At 38.6% G+C, this 18,250-nt stretch overlaps 1 protein-coding gene across 21 annotated transcripts in view; it reads right to left on the bottom strand.

Moving 5' to 3' along the window:
• Window positions 1-18,250, bottom strand: part of LOC106516126 (neurexin-1a) — a 301,025-nt gene that overhangs the window by 180,848 nt on the left and 101,927 nt on the right. For 15 of the 21 annotated variants that reach the window (XM_014007392.1, XM_014006916.1, XM_014007233.1 and 12 more), the window contains 5 exons: window positions 16,504-16,805; window positions 13,965-13,988; window positions 12,733-12,894; window positions 7,504-7,945; window positions 680-1,063 (listed from right to left, as the gene is read on the bottom strand). In XM_014007392.1, coding sequence (XP_013862846.1) covers window positions 680-1,063; window positions 7,504-7,945; window positions 12,733-12,894; window positions 13,965-13,988; window positions 16,504-16,805 — 1,314 coding nt within the window. The other 6 variants (XM_014007560.1, XM_014008086.1, XM_014007308.1 and 3 more) reach the window with 2 other exon arrangements.

The raw sequence follows: 18,250 nt of genomic DNA on the forward strand, positions 1-18,250 counted from the left end.
TGGGGGGTGGGGGGCAGGTGTGCTCCGTGATGAGGAAGCTCGGCTTGAAGACACATCCCAGGGGCGTTTCTGGTCCCCACCTGTCATTTTGCTCCTCAGCATGTCTGCCTAAAATTTGCAGGATTTCTCAAACATGCATGAATGAGTCAAAGCAAGGCTTTGGGCATGTTTTTTTATGAGAGTATAACATTATAACATAACACTCAAAAAATTGATTTTATWTGATATTGCCCCTTTAAAGATTGTCAATCGGCCAAAATCTCAAAAGTGGAGATAAGAAAGTGGTTTTGTATGGTGAAGTCRATCTGTAGATATGTGTGGAGTGTTAACCGATTTGTGGACAAAAGACTGGGATCTAATCGGGATAGATTTGTGAAAAAAATAACGGTGGATCAGAGTTTGTTTTTCTTTTTCTGGAGTGTAGACTCCAGTGGGAAGGAACCTCGTGCAGTAAGTGGGAGGGGTTTCCCTGATGTGTCTCAAACGAAAACGAATGCAGAACCACGTGACTGTGCATCGGCTGTTCGGCTTTGGTTGGAGTATGTGGAGGCCTTTTCTTTCACTGAGCAGTTTGACTAGATAAAAACATAAGATGCCACGCCATGTCACAAAATAGTGCATCAAACCAAACTTGTACAGACGCTAACAGTTGGATTTGTAAAGAAAAGCAAAGTTTTACCTCTTTCACAGGAACGTCCGAGGTATCCAGTCCCGGAGCAGTCACACACGTAGCGATTCCAACCTTCTCTACAGATCCCATTGTTTTGACAAGGGTTGCTCAAGCACTGTTTAGGAGGCTCTTTAGAGCATGATGGTTTGACCCCAGCGGCCTTCTGGACCTCTGCCAGTCGTCGAACATCCTTACTCTGTCCGTCAATAAATAAATCTCGGATGCAGCCCACGTAGCCATAGTTGAGCAGTGCTGTCCACACCTCAGTAGGGAACACTAGCCCCATTTTGTTCTCTGGCAGACCCCCAAGGTAGAGATTGTCATCCAAGTCCAGGATCTCACTTTCCCCAGGGGCCGTATAAGCAGTGCGAAGAGTATTGATGGAGATAGTACCTAAAAATAAATAACACAAAGTTAAATAAAAAAGTCCAACAAATATTATTTTGTTTTCTTTTTTCCCTACTCTGACATTGTTTAACTACATTGTTACCTAATTGCCGAAACACTTCATAAGGCCTGTGGAAAATAGAAACAAGCAAATAAAATGTGTTTTAAAACAGGCTTTGATGAAAAAATTAGTCTAATTGGGGTTATACATCTGAACAGGGTCAGGACTTTCTTCATTTAGAATGACTGATGACTGTTGATAAGACTTATTAATCACAGGGCAGCTAGTCAATTAGAAACCTAATCTGGGATCCCTAAGAGCATCCTCTCCATTTTCCATGGATTTCCCCCAATAAATCTTCTTTATCTATAAAGCAGTGGTCATAAAAAGAAAGGTAAGGAAAAGAAAAATCATTGCCCTCTTTATCATTGCAGACACCCTCTTCCACCAGCCCACCATGAGAAAAAAAAGCCTAAATCCAAACCATCTTTTTGAACTTGATTAACGGTCTGCAGGCTGTGTTTTTTCACCCTGTCTCTCCTTCTTTTTGCCTCTTCAACACATAAACCTGCGATGGGAGTTGGTGTGTTTCCCCACCGTGATTTATCACTCTCATTCAGCTTTAATTCTCGATCTGGAGCACGGTAAACAACAGCGGACATGACTGGACTGTAAAGCTTTGTAAAAGGAAGGCCTTACTGTGGGACTCYGACTGGGTGATTAATTTGTATATGGATCTGTCACTCTCTGCGCAYGAGCCATTGTGGACTTTAATTAATGGTGGCTGCCTGCACTGCTCGCATCCTCATTGAGTAATCTATAAACTGCGCCGCCGAGGATCCGCGCAGGCAGCGGCAGGAGGAAAACTAGGGTAAGGATGCTCCGAAACACAATTGCCGTAAAGTCATAATTTACATTTTGAGTGGCAGATGCATGCCGTGGCAGATATGACAGAGTTATTAGCTGACTGCTTCGGGCTAAATGGCAAGACTCAAAACTGCGAGTATGTGTGATAGGACTATGGCTTTTAAGTGACTTTTTGAGTCAAAGTGTTTATGTTTGGAAACAAGCCCTGAGCCATGCATGAATTTTCAGCAGGGCTGCGTGGATTATTTTAGAGACAAATTAGACATTAAATGGGGCATTTCACATTTCATTACAGCTACCATTAGGGTGCATGAATGTAAAAATCAAAATTAASTATACATATAATAAATACCAGATTTTTTTTTAAATATTAACAATTTCCTTCATGTTTGTGATTTATCTTATTCACTTTAATGTACAGATAAACAGAAAAAAGGATAGCTATTAATTCCATTTGTGTGTGTTCTTCAAAGCCGAGGTGAGTCAGCCTTTCTGCAAAAGTGCATCAGAGAGGCAGCTAAGGACCAAGTGCACAATGATTAACCTGGTGCACAGTAACATGTTCCAGCTCTCTTCTTGGGGTCTTGGCCCCAGGCATCTGTTCCAGCACTTTCCCGCCGTCACCCACTGCCCCTGCTCTCGCCGGCACCAACTGTTGAGACTTCCAAGCTTTGCGCACTTGGCATGGGCCACCCGTCACGCAGCCAGAACAGCTCCCTTCAGGTTATAGCTAACGAGCTCACTACATCAAACTCATTAGTGAGAAAACTTTTCTGAAAGTAAAGCAGGTGCCCAGGAAAAAGAATGAACATCAGTCTGGTCAGGGTGAATTGTGAGAGAAGTATCAATTTTGACAGATCCCACCCTGCAGCAGTGAGACCTGGTTTGGACTGGCAATGATGTGAATAATGCATTCACAAAGAAAGCATTGAGGGGGCCATCATCAAAATATAGCCCCTTTAAATGATTTTGTTTCTATTCTTAACCTGTTTAATCCCACTGGCAACAACTGTTGCCAGACATTTTGTTTTACTTCTGGAAGCTCTAAAAGTGTTATTTTGGCTTTGGGCAGCTATTTTAAGTTTTACAACAAAATAGTAGGCTGTCTACTCTTAGCTTTATCAATTTCATGTAGTTAATGTGAATGGTCACATGACCACACCCCTTGACCCCCTGCCTGCCCTGCTGGAGGGAAATGTCTGAAACTGGTACAAAAGGGAGTAAATAAAATATCTTAATAAACACAAATAATTGAAATATTTTGTACATATATTCTTTAAAGAGTCTTTTGCTGAGATATATTCTATGTCTAGAATATATGTCTATGTATGTGTTATACCAGCGGCAACTTGCCACTAGTATAACACATAGATATATATTTTATGTCTAGAAAACATGCTAGCTGTCAAAGGTTTGACTGTTTATTTTATTTATCTTATAGGGTTTTTTCCACTCATCTTAAAACCATTAGATGTTTTAGACCTTTTAGACCTGAAAGAACCCCTAAATGATGTGTGCTACAGCAAGGGGTCCCAAACTTTTCCATGCCATAGCCCCCCGGACAGAGTAAGCGTTTGGCTGGGGTGCCCCTTTGCAAACCTGCAAACAATGCTACAAAATATGTAAAATGTTAAAATGTTTTTAAGTCACTTTTTATAAGTATTATACTGTATTTGTTTAGCATTCAAATTTTATTAACTAAAACGTGTTAAACACTATTATAATCCCACTCAATAAACAGCTGTTGACAATAATAACAGAACAAAAAGAATCAAATGCCCTCCTAAATAACATTTCAATATAGTTTTATAAATTACATTTTCAAAGAATGATTGAAAAACAGATTCAATTTCATGCTAATAAAAAAATATTTAATAGGTTTAAATTTTAGGTTTTTGCCTTTTTCCCAATTATCATCCCCTCCAGCTTTCTGAAGACCCCATAATGCTCCCTGGCGACCCCCCAGGGGGCCGTGACCCCCACTTTGAAAAACACTGTGCTACATCACAGTCATTCCTACTGTTGAACTTGTACCCATGCCTTGTTAGAACATGTTTTGCAGGTTACTGTTGTTTATATTTTTCATGTGTGTAATAGGTCAGAATAAATGATTTGTGTCAATATAGACTACACTCCCACCGACGACAATTGTTGCCGAGTACAAAACCTATATTTTCACTAACACAATTAACACAAAATGAAAAAAAAAATCATTAATATTATGTGTTAGGGAGGTCTAAGGAATGAAATGCATGCAGCTATTTTGCAGAGAAAATTTTGGGATTAAATGGGTATAGGTCTTATTGCAGTCATCAAAAGCAAACAGGGATACTTTAAATCAACAAGCGTGTCTGTCTGGATAGATGCAAGTGGAAGACGAGAGAAGGATGAGACATCTAAGGCATCCACTCAGACTGCTCTGCTCACTTGTCAAAGTCCTGTTAGGAAGTGTTTAAACACTGTCAAACTATGTTAAATCAGAAAGCAGAACACAATCCCTTGGGGATGTGAACCATTGTGAAGTTTCAAGCAAGGGAAACAACACATATGCAGACAATGCAGTGGAGCCAATTTTTGGAACATCTTCCTTGTCTTAAGGGGAAAAGAAACGGATTTGCCATTGCAAATGCAAAACATTAGCATAAAAAAGAAAGAAGAAGTAAAGAAAATGAGAATGAAGCAAAACATTTGACTGAAAAAGGTTGAGAGAGGTTTCAGTGATGAGATATAAGAAGGATATACTGAAAATGCTGTGAAGGGGAATCATGACAGTGAAGAGAAAAAAACAAATTGGGACAATCAGCAGTTCAACCACATCTCTGTCTCTGCTTTTCTTTCCACATAAGCTGACCAATAAGGAGCGATCTATTGTTAAAAGWGAACACAGGGGTCAAAATGACAGCTCGGATTGCTCGCACACTTTCTGCATCASCAGCTCGGCTCAACTTGGCATGATTTCCCCCTAACCCCACTCACACATCCCCAAAACATGTTAGGCAGGGGATTACTGCAATCCAGTTAGGGCAATAGGGCCAAATCTCTGTATGTGATTGGATTCTCTGTAGAAAGAGAAGCTGGTGAGCTGGCCGTGACGATGGGGAATGTGTTGCCTACATGTCTGCACATCCACGTGCCCGTTTCCTCCATGCTTGCTTTTGAAGTAGTGGCGCATGTGCCCTCTTAGGAATGTCCATGCAATGTCCCTGATMAGTGACCTGCAGCAGTCCCAGCCTAGAAACCCTCACTTAAAAGCATAGTGTCTCCTAGCGTCTCTAATGCGTTGAGGTTTGAAGATGCTTTCTGAGAGCGAGAGTCCATTTGCCGGCATGTTTCCCGCCGGAASAACCGACAAAACTAAATAGGGCAGGGATCATTATCCGCCGTTGTCACAGCTGCAGGAAGAGTTACTCATGGAAGACCAGGCTGTAGATAATTATGTCTGGCTGTTGTGTTGCATTTTTGTTACGAGTGATGTGCTTGGTGGTGTGTATTAATAAAACATCTGACACGCAGATGAAAAGCTGTGAGTGCCATATGTTTTGTGACTTATGCTCTCAGGGGACTTGCAAATTTGTTTCTTTTTACTTAGAAAATTCCTAAATAAATTAAATATTATTGAGTGAAAAGATAGTCACTGAGCTTCAGACCATTAGAAATGGTCCTGGACATTGGTTTTAATGCACATGTAGATTTATGAAGCTTTAAACGTTTTTTTTTTATTATTTTTTATTACAAGTTAATTTTTGCTCTCAATTTACATGAAATTATTGTTCAAAGAAAACAAAAATGTATGAATCTCTATTCAGGTAAAAAAAGAAAAAGTTTTAATAAGTTAGACACATTCTGTTTCATGCATTACATTACCTTTTTTTGTTTTGTTTTTGTTATTTGAGGATTAGTCTTGTTTAAATTAATTTTTTCCAAGGAAAGGGGCAGATATTATAGAGTTTTTCTTCTGCTAACTTTCATTTATAATTTGTATTTTTATTGTATATAGAAAACATGTTTTTTTAAGAAATGAATGAAATAAACTACTACTAATACATTCCATAACAGGGGTGTCAAAATCATTTTCATCAAGGGCCACATGAGCGTTATGGTGGCCCTCGAAGGGCCAGTTGTGATCAGATTCAAAGATTCATGTTTAACTTTGACTAAACCGTGTTTTAACACATCCTCTTTTAAACACTGATAAGAACTAAGTGTARGACTGACRAAATCTGAAATAAATACAGAAAAATTAAAAGTAAAACTAATAAAGTTTTACTCACTGATTAGTTTGTATGCAGTAGCTGCATTATGGCAGATTTAGTTTATGGTTGATGTTGACTTTAAGGCAGCTTATTTTCATTGCTATCCAACTAAATTGCTCAGTTACTTAAAGCCAAGAGCTCAGTGGCAAGACAATTGTTATTATCTTTCACCTTTTAAATATATTTTGGTGCATTTAATCATAAAATTAAAGTTTATCATTGAAATAAGAAATAATTGCAACTTTTTTACATGTTTTCGTACTTATTTATACTTTGGAAGTCATAGGAGACCTATTTTTATGTCCTCTTTACACTCTAGTGCATAAGTATTGATGTCATAGACTTGAGGATAGGAGGAAAAGTTACTTCAAAATGTCATTAGCACACTGCTCAGCACAGCACTGTGCAGTCTTGGTTTTAGGAGAGACCACCTCTTGTTTCCATGGAAACTTGGGCAGGGTAGACAGAGAGAGATTGGCGAGTAGAGAGAACCCGGCGAGAGAGCTTGAGGTGGTGTGTGCATGTGAGTAAGTTTGTGTGGGTGGGTGACAGGAGTACACTATATTGAACAATTTAGCTGGACTGTCCCTTCTATAGTTTGGTCTACTGGACTAAATCTTGCAGATTTATGTTATACGAGACTTCAACAACAGTTTAGTGAAAATCGAAAAGAAAAAAATAAGTAGGTCCTCTGGATGGGTTCTTCTTTAGTGAAACGTTTCATCTCTCCTCCAAGAGACTTCTTCAGTCTGATGAGTTTCAGGTGAACTCAGCCTTCTAAGCACTGCCTCCACATGGACAAACGGGTTAGTCACATGCAAGAGAGGGCCATCGCCTAACAATAGGATTGATTAGCTCTATTGTTCATAGAGGTGACAAGGGAACAGTACCCCACTTGCACTCACTGCATACACATAACAAAACACCAAATAACCACACCCGAAGCATCCAAAAACATAAGTCAGGTGATGGGGCACATGACCCTCTATGAACAATTGAGCTAATCAAGCTTACTGTTAGGCGATGGCCCTCTTTTGCATGTGTCTAAATAGAGTTAATCAAGCCTATTGTTAGGCGATGGCCCTCTTTTGCATGCGACTAACCTGTTTGTCCACCATGTGGAGGCAGTGCTTATAAGGCTGAGTTKCCCTGAAACTCATAAGTCTCTTGGAGGAGAGACAAAACATTTCACTAAAGAAGAACCCATCCAGAGGACCTACTTATTTTTTTCTTTTTGATATTTTTCTAACTGGATTACTGAGATGCATCAGGACAGTTTAGTGAAAACCACTCGGTACTGTATCATAAAACGCTGTAAAATTTACCTGATCTTCCGTCTCGCTGGAAGTCCACATGGTACCATTCACCATCATTGACTTTCTTGTTGACTGCCCTGGTCTTTGTCGTTCCTGAGCCCATGTCTAGCAGCAGGTACAGATGGCCATCCAGCATTTCAATGGCAAAGAAATCCACCTTAAGAGTTTGGGGCGTCTTGGAATCCTTTGGTTGTTGTTTGGGTTTGCCGTGGCTGAAGAGAAGAAGGCCATTGGGCTCAGTGGTGCGGAAGTCAAACGAGATGGAGCCTGTCTTCTTAGCATTCCATTTGTTGAGGATTATAAACGATTCAGGTGTCTCGAACGTGATGGGGTCCAGAGTTGCTACGTTCTCACACTTGAAGGCAACGGTTCCGTGGATCTTCATCTTGGGATCACCCAACTTTGCCAGTCTGGACAACTCGAGTCTCACATCATTGTTTTTATAAACAACCTGAAATGTATGTAGAAGCTGAAAGTTAAATTTCCATAGTTCAGCCATACATTTAAACAAAAGAAATAAACAAAACTAAACATCTTGCAGCATGTACTGCAAATYTTTCATGAAATGTTACAAGTAACCAGCAGTTGTCCAGGTAACATGTAATCCCCGAGGAAAGTGTGTCATGAGCAAGGTTTGTATGCCTCAAGCACTAGTCAAGCTGCACCTACATGGCACCAAATGTCACTTGTTTCCCTGCTATCTTTGGTCCCTGTCTGGAGTCGTTACTACAAGTGTCCAGTGCACTCTGGCAGGGTATTTTCACTTTTTTTTGAAGCATCAGTATCAACAAAAGAAATAACATTTTGAGTCAATGAGAGCTGTGTGAGGGAAGTAATGATTCTAAGCTTGAGTATAAATTGCAGGTGGTGCATATAAAGCTGATTAGGGCTTCAGTTGGAGCCTGTGATTATAATAAAAGTGGGCAGATGATGTACCTGTTTAAAACAGAGCTTACTCTTTCACTCTGCAGTATTCAGRATGTGCAAATTAGAGCATTGATAAACGAATAAACCAGTTTTTATTTGATTTGATTCAAACAAAATGAAGTGGATTGAACCTGTGACCTCTGAACTGCTATTGAGGGTGGTTGGAGCAGGAAAAATAAATCCATCACTGTTTATGCTTTCATAAAGCTCATTGTGTTTGAAGAGTGCCTTAAGAGACAAATGACGTTCCATACTATATATCGGGAAAAAAATATTCCAATCAAATTTTATAAATGGATCCTGAACGCGTTACTAAAAAACTAAAGGTCATTATAGTTTGTGTGGTAACGCGTCCAACTGCACGTTGCATGTGTGACTGTAATTGGCAAGTTTCAGAAACAAACTGAAGCAGCCATAACCTTATCATCATCCAGTTTTTATAATGACAGGCTATCTGCTGCAYTTGTGTAGCTGCAATGCAAGGATTCGTCTATCTCACCATTTCCAATTTCCATTTGAGAAACTAATTAGCATTTAGGCAAATGTCAAAATCTTTAATTAAAACATGGGTGTGCCTGTTATACTTTCACTCCAGAAATTCTGACACATCTGTGTTGAAGTAAATGGTGCCAGTCAGTTTGCTGAATAAATCAAACCTGATAATTCTAATACTTAAAGTGTTTTAATGGTACATGTAAGTAAAARACTGTATGTTTCAATGTAAAATAAAAATAATTAAATAAATACATAATTAAAGGGCCAGCTATTAAAATCTGCTGTCCTGCTAAGCATTTGCCTGGAATTTGGGACACGGCCAGTGGGATTGCAATATGAGCATTTTGTTCACCATGAGTCAGGTCTGGAGAGTTTAACAGTTCAGGTGGATCAAGTGTAGAGAGGTGCACCAAAATCAGCTGTGTCCTGGCTTAGTTTTTCATGAAACTATGACTTAATGGATCTATTTGCATTAAATATTCACAAAAAAATTAGAAAACAGTGCAAGGTCTCTGTTCCCATTGTTTTACATGACTAAAAGATTCCATGAATAAATAAATAGAATGGGGAACAAAAGGCCAATTCACCAAAACAAAATAAATCTACTGTCTAAAGGAAAGATTGCAGAAAGAAATAAAGGGCTGAAGGATAACATATCTGGCAGCTGGGCTTAAGTCATGCAGACCAAGATGGAACAGATACCGCCAATAAACCTAAATCATTTTTTATAGTCAAGACAAAGGGCACCTTTCAGTGTTAAAGAAGCTTTGGTTTCAGCTACGCCTTGCTCTGCACTAGTAGTGCTGCACTAATTTGTCATCAAACCAGGGTTGTGACAACTGAGCTATTACTGCACCACCGTTTGTTTTGCCATCAGAACCAACCGGCAGGCGTGGCGGCTCCGACTGGAGTCCACACGAACACTGCAACAAAGCCACTTGGGGACATGCCATCAATCAGGGCCCGCTGCACATGCTGTTAAACTACAGCTCATATTCTATCACGACATACTCAGCAGCTGACCTGCGATGGGGCACCTGTATATTTCCACAGCACTGGCTGACGTGARGCACAAAGCTCGTCAGCGTAGTAAAAAAAAGCGTGGAATAAATCAAACTGGGTCTTCTTTAGAAAAGTAAATTTGGCCTCTAATGAAGCGAGGATTGCACCCTCTGCTGACTGCAGGGTCTCAGGTCAAAACTCAGAAGTCACAGGGTTTGAAAACTACTGAAAACCACCGAAAGCCATAAAAAAACATGTGTAAGGGGCCTACGAGGACCAAAAACCAGTAAGAATCACCAAAAACCATCAAAAAGTATGTGAAAGGGGCATAGGAGAGACTTTTTTRCTTGATTTGGATAAATCTACCTATGTGCAAAATTTCAGCTCTCTAAGACTTACCAGTTCCTCTATCTCACGTTAGGTGGCACTGTCTTCCAGTTTTAGTGTTTTAAGTATGAACGTAACAATTATATATTATTATATATTAAGTATTGTTTTTTGGTCTTCCAAAGTTTTTATATCCCCAATTTTAAGACCTGGTAAGAAACAAGTCATTTTTGATTCTGTCTTTATAAAATATTCCCTTGAATATAGGAAAATAAGAAGTAGTAAAACATTGTCATGTCCTCAGTCMCTCTTTTTGGTACGTTTCATCACTATGAAATGTTTTGTTTGTGCGTACACAGATTTTCTAACCTATCTAGGCAAGATGTGATATTTGGGTGCATTTTGTGACAGATCTAAGGCTTCCCCTTGTACATAAATRATATTCAAAAACTCTGATCATGTACTCAGAAAACTGATGGAGTGTTGGCTAAAGTGTAGAAGAGGTAAAATAAAGGAGGTGGTAGTCTGTTCCTTCTAGTCTGGATCCTTCTGAGCAATAAACTGATTGGGTGCCACCATCGGCAGCAGCCTCTGGCTCTTGTTCCAGTCCCAACAATGAATGCCAACTGATGAGACATTCAGCTCAGTACAATTAAAAATGTGAGATAGTTTTAATAGCTACTAATTTAATAGGAATCTGTTTAAATATTTTGGGMTTTTTATTATTTAATCTCTTCTTTGTCTCTCACTCAAAGATTCTTGCATGCTAACACTTAGCACCATTAATTTTGAACAATGCATTTTCATATTCTTAGCAAAATGCCATGCAKTTTTTAAATAGTAAGTAAATAGTTATTTGATGTTGGGCTTTGTTGTGTTGACATTTATTGTGTACAACTCAGTCTGCAACTGAAAATATAGATGGAGGACCCCAATTTAGCTTGTTTGTCACGCCAGCACCAAGCTAATACATATAAGACAATATAGTGTCGGCGCTAAAGCTAACAGGCTAAGCTGGGGTTCTTCTTCCATGAAGCAGCTCTGTTGTCCTCCATCCAGTCGTTTCTACCTTCTCCTCTCTGTCAACGCTCTCTGGCTTCATAAAAAAAAGCCGATCGTCAGATATTGTCCAAGATTAACCTTCAGGGTGGATATAGCTGCTCGCAGCCTCGCACCGAGGACCCATCGACGTCTTCATTTACCCAGAATGCTTTGTGTGTAAATAAAATCGCTCCGTCCATGTTCAAATATTTTTTAAAAAATTTACAAAACTGAACAGCTGTAGGCTGTTCAGTTTTGTAAATTTAAAGTTCAGTTAAAATATATGTTTAAAGTTCAGTTAAAATATATGTTTATCAAATAAAGTTTAATGTTACAACTAATTGTGGATCCTTTTAAAGTCTATTTTACTCTGTAATGTATCAACACTGGAGTACCAATGCCATCGTTGGTTGTCACAGCAACATTATTAAGGCTATTAAGACGTTGCGACCTAAACGTTATCACTGGGTGACTTGTGTTGTCACCACATCTGCGGCACTCCAGAGAAATGTATCCAACTAAAGCGTACTTCTTAACAAGACTTCTAACAAGTTAAATGTGGCAGGAGAATGTGTGGCCCACACTGTTCTGCTCATTAAACAGAACTGCCTCAGAACTCCCCAAGATGTAATTAAGGATGACAGTCAAAGGTTGAGGTAAGATGCAATGTGTTGGTCACCAAAAAAGTAAAATAAAAACCAAGCATGAAATAAAAGGGATTTTTTAAAAATGCAGTAAATTAAGGGATCATTTTGGATTACATTGAAAATAATTTTAGAATGTTGCCTAGTGGCTGTAAATGTGTTTCTTGAGCACTKCAACAAATAATAAGACTTCTTCTAAATTATGTCCATCATCTGGTAAAATACGTAATTGCTGTCTGTATTTGCAGCCCAGGTGCCTCATGCCCAGCACTCTGAATTTATAATTTTGCAAACTGCATGCTAACGACATCAAACGTATATCATTAAAGGTAGCCTCGAGTGTTCTRGCATCGTATGAGTCTGCAACAGTCTTGTATGATTTCAGTATTCCTCTGCATTGGTACGTGTTCGAGGGTTTCAGTTTTTTTCAAGCGCTCATGATAATTCAACTCCCTGATCTCTGGATCGCTGCTCTTCTTTGATGTTGCACCTGACGGAGCTGTGGATGAACAGTGCTAAATTCCACTTCAAGGCAGAGCTGTGTGTTTGAATGGTGTTTATGTATGTGTTAAACATCATTTGTACAAAGAAGAAGAAGCAAACACATATAGGAGGTATAGAAGGAAAAAAAAGTTTGTTTTATAGCATGAGGAGGACGGGAGGAGAAACAAACAAAAGTAGAATGTTCTGGAAGAGACAAAGGTCAGCGTGTGGGTGGGAGAGTGTTCTAGTGTCTTTAGGTGAAGCAAGCTGAGTCCCATACACCCACTAGTCRAAGGGTTCACACAGAAGAAGTGTTTACCTCCTTGAGGCAACCCATGAAGTTGTTGCTAACAGGAGATCCAGGCAGGTCGGCGGTGCTAGGGCTCCCTCCAACGTAGAAAAAGTCATCCGAGCCCAGCATGGTGTAGTCCTCCTGCGTGTATCCGGTGGTGGTCAGAATCCCATCCACAGATATCGTTACCTAAACAACAAAACACAGGGAAAAGGACACACTATACTGAAACAGCCTACACACTTTACTGTTATTGCCCTTTCTTTCTTTTTGACCGTGATATACTTCCATATTATGTTTATATTTCCCAAACCCATTTTCATGTCTGGTTTATTGTCTTTTTTCTTGTTTATTATTATTTTGACCAMTTTGATTAGTTCAGTGGAGAGCTATTCTAATGACGTTAGTAAAACTGCCCATACTACAGTGTTAGTATCGTCTCAACTGCAACTTAAAAGTAATTTAGCAGACACAAAAATGGTGTTAGTAAAGTGTTACTCAAGTTAGTTTAACTATTATTTCAAAATAGTACATTCAGTTCTACAAAATAAATCACAACGTGCCACTAGTTAGAAAGGGAGCACATGCTATAGGAAGCACAAGTATAAGATAATGATTCAGGGTACTGTAAAATACAACATGCAAGTATTTGTCTTTTCTTTTCATTTATAAGAAATCAAAAATATGTCTTCCCAAATTTTGGATTGGGACACAGAGTCAGTGTTTCCAGTGTCACATACATGCAAAGGCTCTTGGATAATTTGATGGACACTGAACAAGCGTGCACACAAAATAAAAGCCACTAGAAAAGAAATGACAAACACAGCCCAACTGTCAGAACACCCATGTTGGCAAATGGAGAGTTTGGCATATGAAACATGTGGGACAAACAGCATGCCATGCGACGTGGATGAGGAAACAACTGGCTGAGCCATATAGAGCATCAGACCAGCCAGACAGGAGAGCGTCCTCATTATTAACCACAGCTTGATGCAAAAGGCTRGAAATGATGCTCCTGAAAAGGTGGATCAAACAGAATTGGACAGAAAACAAATGAAATAAGGGGTGAAACCAATGAACGGACCAAGAAATAAATAAATAAAAATAATTCAAAAAGTAAGCAGAAGAGTACCAACCGCAGTTTCCCTTATTTTGTAAATGACGTCTACAGTAAAAAAAAGGAAAGAAAAGAAACACACGGCAAACCCAAACTAAGAAACAATTAGAATGATATCTACCGAACAATGTAGTTTGTTTACCATAGCGTGTCCAATGCCTGAGTGCTTTGTGGAAAAGGGGGGAGAAAGGAAATTAAAAACTGTGAACAGAATAACGATTGTTACTCAAATAATATATGATGGTCAATACTGTTAGTACACTGTTAAACAGCAAAAAATAATAATAAAATTAAAAAATAAAAAAAACATACTGGTTAGTAGAATGGTACATTCCATGAATGATGTTAGTTTGTTTTCAAAGCATGTTAGTAACATAGAGTAAAGAAAGGGCAAAATAAGTTTAACAAGAAAAAAGCAGACCAAGYAAAATAACAAGAATCCTCCACAAACGGAGCTAGAGCTCAACCAGTGACTCCCCGAGTTCCTCGTGCGATTTTTGCACCATTTTCTGTGTGTGCCAAGACAGCTGTATAGGTGGCAGGAAAAAACTGCTCATTAAAGAAAGTTTATGACTGACAGACACCAAATGGTTTGTTAAAAAAAGAATGCCTAAAGCACATCATTGACCCTCTTTTGAACTCCCCCAAGTTTGAGAATATAGCAGTGTTTTGTTTCAAATATTTATTTTTTCATTTAATCTTAAGCATTTTGCCAATCCACTGCACCCGACTTTCTGGCACTCATACAATACTTTACCTCTTATTTGGTCTTACTGATGAACTTTAGGATCACTTTACTGCAATGAGACAAAGCAAAGAGGACCTGACAAAGAAATGAGGAGGATGGTAATTTGGATCCCCCCCACAAAGCATGCACTCAATATGCTTTTTATTTTTTATTTTTTAATTTTTTTACGTTTTGAATGCAGTGAGTGCTCGTGCTGGACAAATTCTTGCCAATAAACAGTTTTGGTAATATCTTTTGTTCTGAGGTGAAGATAAACATTTCCAAGCATTTGAGCAGGAACAAATCTACAGGGTTTGACTCTGTTTTCCTGTAAAATATTCTAGTAAATAAATGGGAATAAAACTCAGGGGTGAACAATTGAACCAGAGCTATGGCATTTAAATTTAAAACTGTTAAGATGTCTATTGTTGTTAGAATATCCAAATTAAACCTATACTGTATTTTCTTTTCCATTTGCAACTATGCTACAGTAACACATTCTCACGCCTGACTCGTCAACATATTGACGCTTTTCCAAGGTTCCCTCTGTGTCTTATTTTGATGCGTCAAGTGACCCCCTCGCGTCAGTCCTTGCCGCCAGCGGCTTTTTCAGGTTGCGCCACCAGGGGTCTTTGGGTCGGGGGTCTAAGGTTAATATGAGGGATCAGGATTAATGGTTAATTTTAGGTACTGGGGTCAGGGATAGGATGTCAAGGGCGAATATTAGGTAATTTTAGGTTTTGGAACACGTGGTTCACGTGAATTTCCTACAATTTCTAAAAAATGGTTAATTTTAGGTGAAGAAATTTATAGTTGTTACAGATTAGTACTGATGTTAGAAGCACAACACTAGATTATTAGGGTTTCCTTTTTATAATGGTTGATCTATTATTAATCTATTATGTGTTAATTGAAATAGAGTAGTTACATGTCCGAATCATAAACAACACATAAGTGAACRGTTATGATAACATTAGGTTGAGATTTCTGGATGAATGCCTGTGACTCAGCCGTAGYTCAGTAGGGGGAGACCTCAGGCATTGAAGAATCGTATAAAAAGATGTACTTCCTGGCTTTTGGCAAGTGTGGTTTTCCTTGTCAGCCGGTGACAATTAAACCTCACTCGGTTTTCAGAATTCTGGTGTTGTATGATTTTATTCCTACCACAAATCATTTTATTTTACAATGGTGTTTTCATCTTGATTTCAGTCGTATTGAACACGTATTTTTCTTACATAGGTATCAGGGTTAATGGTTAATTTTAGGTACTAGGGTCAGGGACAGGATGTCTAAAGTGAGCAAAGATAATTTTAGACTTTGGGACAGTAGTTTTTGTGCATTTTCTACACTTTCTGAAATTATGACAACAGATTCCGCCCATCTCGTCAAAAACTGATGCAAGGGGGGTACCTGACGTGTCAAAATCGGARGCAGAGGGAACCTTGGAAAAGCGTCAATATGTGACGACTTGGGAGCTTCACATGCAAGTTTTCTTTAAAACTAAACTTTTATAAGTATGCTCTTGCTTCATAGTTCTGTAAGGCTAAACCATTAATTGGAAACAATGATAACAACAGCTGCTTAGTATATTTGTAGTTTGGGGACCAATGTGTTTGTCACACACGACTGGTATAGTCCCTGAAATAATTTGTGGGTGGATTTTAATTTCACCTATAGTTCAATAAATTGTTTTGAAAGGTCTTTTAATTATAGCAGTACAATGCAATGTACCTTTTTTACATTTATTTCTTAAAACATAATTTAATTAAGATCTTGTTTCAATGATGCCCCTGCTCTTTTATGGTGCTGTTTAAGTCTTCACCCTGAACCACCATGACTCAATTTAGCAAACCAATTACATCTTGGGGAAAAAATGTATTGTATGACTGTAATGATTTAGGAGCATTTGTTTAATTAATTTAGAGAGTCTGTTCATCACCATTTGTACTGTTACCTGACGTAGATTCCTTGTTACTTTGACATCATGCCAATCATTGTCATTAAATTTCCCATTGACCGGCTCCACAAGAGCTTCAAAGGCGCCAGACCCCAAATTAATGACGAGTGASACGGCCCCATTTTTCAGGGCCAGGTTGACGTAATCAGCAGATTTGCCCGTGTGCAGCATTAGTCCGTTCCTCTGAAGGGTTTTAAAAGACAACGTGATTTCATCACTGCTGCTTTGAATTGGGTTCAAGGACAAGTCGTAGCAGAAGAACTCGGATCCTTTGAAGGTTGCAACATACTCTTCTTTTCCTGCGGAGACAAGAGAAAGAGAAATGTCTTCCGTTAATGATGGTGGCCTCTTGGGAGGGCCATATTGGCGAGATGTCTTAAAATGGAAAGAAAGCCTTGAATTGTTGGTCTAATAAACATACTGAAATTGAAGAGCTGAGGCCTGTGCTACAAAGCAGGATTAGTGTCTTAGTGAGGTAGCATTAAGTTCAACTCAAGATTTTCTGTAAAGCATCTTTTCTGAATAGGGTGTACCACTGTAGCAGCTTAGACTAATCAAATTCATTGGACAACTAAAGCACCTTTATATTATATACATAAACAATCACAGAAAAATAAATGAGACTTTACGCTTGTTTAAAATGAGTTGTTTCAGTTTTTAGGAAAATGTATTAAACCTTTATTTTGAAAGAAAATGGTTGAACCATTTTGTGGCGCACCTACAGAAAACCTAAAAATATAACCAATTTTACATTTTTTGTGCTTTTGTGTGTGAACATGTATACTGACACACATTTACAGCTTCAGCACTCTTGATTGTGATTGGTCACATAATGCCAAATTACTTGAAATTACACATGATGTCAAAACACTGAGTTGAGTCACTGTGCCTGCTTTATGCTATAGACACTTTGAAARTTAATGAAAAAAACATGAAGATGTATGTTAATAAACTAAATGGCTGATGTGTATCTGCATCAACATTTTAATGAAGCCTTAATAAACTCACACTCATTGATAACTTTACCGTTGTTACAGCTGCAACAGATTAACCAGAGAGCAAACAAAGATTCTCTGATTTGTATGTAGATGAGCGTCACCTTCTTTGATGATATCTGATTTGGTAGAAATGTTTTAAGCTCTTTGACAAGTTTTCAACCACCAAGGCATTCACATAAGAAATCCTACTCTTTCCTCTTTCCTCATGCCCAGAAGCCTCACGGCAGGAAGGTCAAAGGTTCACAACCTGGCTGGTGACTTTCTGTGTGGAGTTTACTGTATTCTTTCCACGTGTACATGGGTTTTATCCAGTTACACTAGTTTTCTCTCACAAACCAAAACCAACAGAATTTGTGATAACAATAATGACACATCCAAAAATCGGAATCATAAAAAGAGTAAGCGTCAAAGCTAATTAAAAATGATGGCATCATGTTCATGGGTCATGACATTGTGTGATTGCTAACACACATTAGTCACCACAACCTTTTTAATGGAAACTGAGGTTGGCTGGTTTCTTGAAATGTTCACATTAGTAAACCCTGAAAATATTTTGTTGAATATACGAAGCACAAATAATCAAGCACAATCAAATAAATATTCAGGGTGCAGTGGTAGCGAAGGGCTAAGCCAGAAGCAAGCCCATTAATCAAATTCTGGTAAGGGCCCCACACAACCTTGGGCTGGTTTTAACACTCCTTGTACACACAACTGATTGTTTATTGCTATACTGTACTGTATATATA

This window comes from Austrofundulus limnaeus, unplaced genomic scaffold, assembly GCF_001266775.1.
Source record: "Austrofundulus limnaeus strain Quisiro unplaced genomic scaffold, Austrofundulus_limnaeus-1.0 Scaffold0, whole genome shotgun sequence".
Classification (NCBI taxonomy): domain Eukaryota; kingdom Metazoa; phylum Chordata; class Actinopteri; order Cyprinodontiformes; family Rivulidae; genus Austrofundulus; species Austrofundulus limnaeus.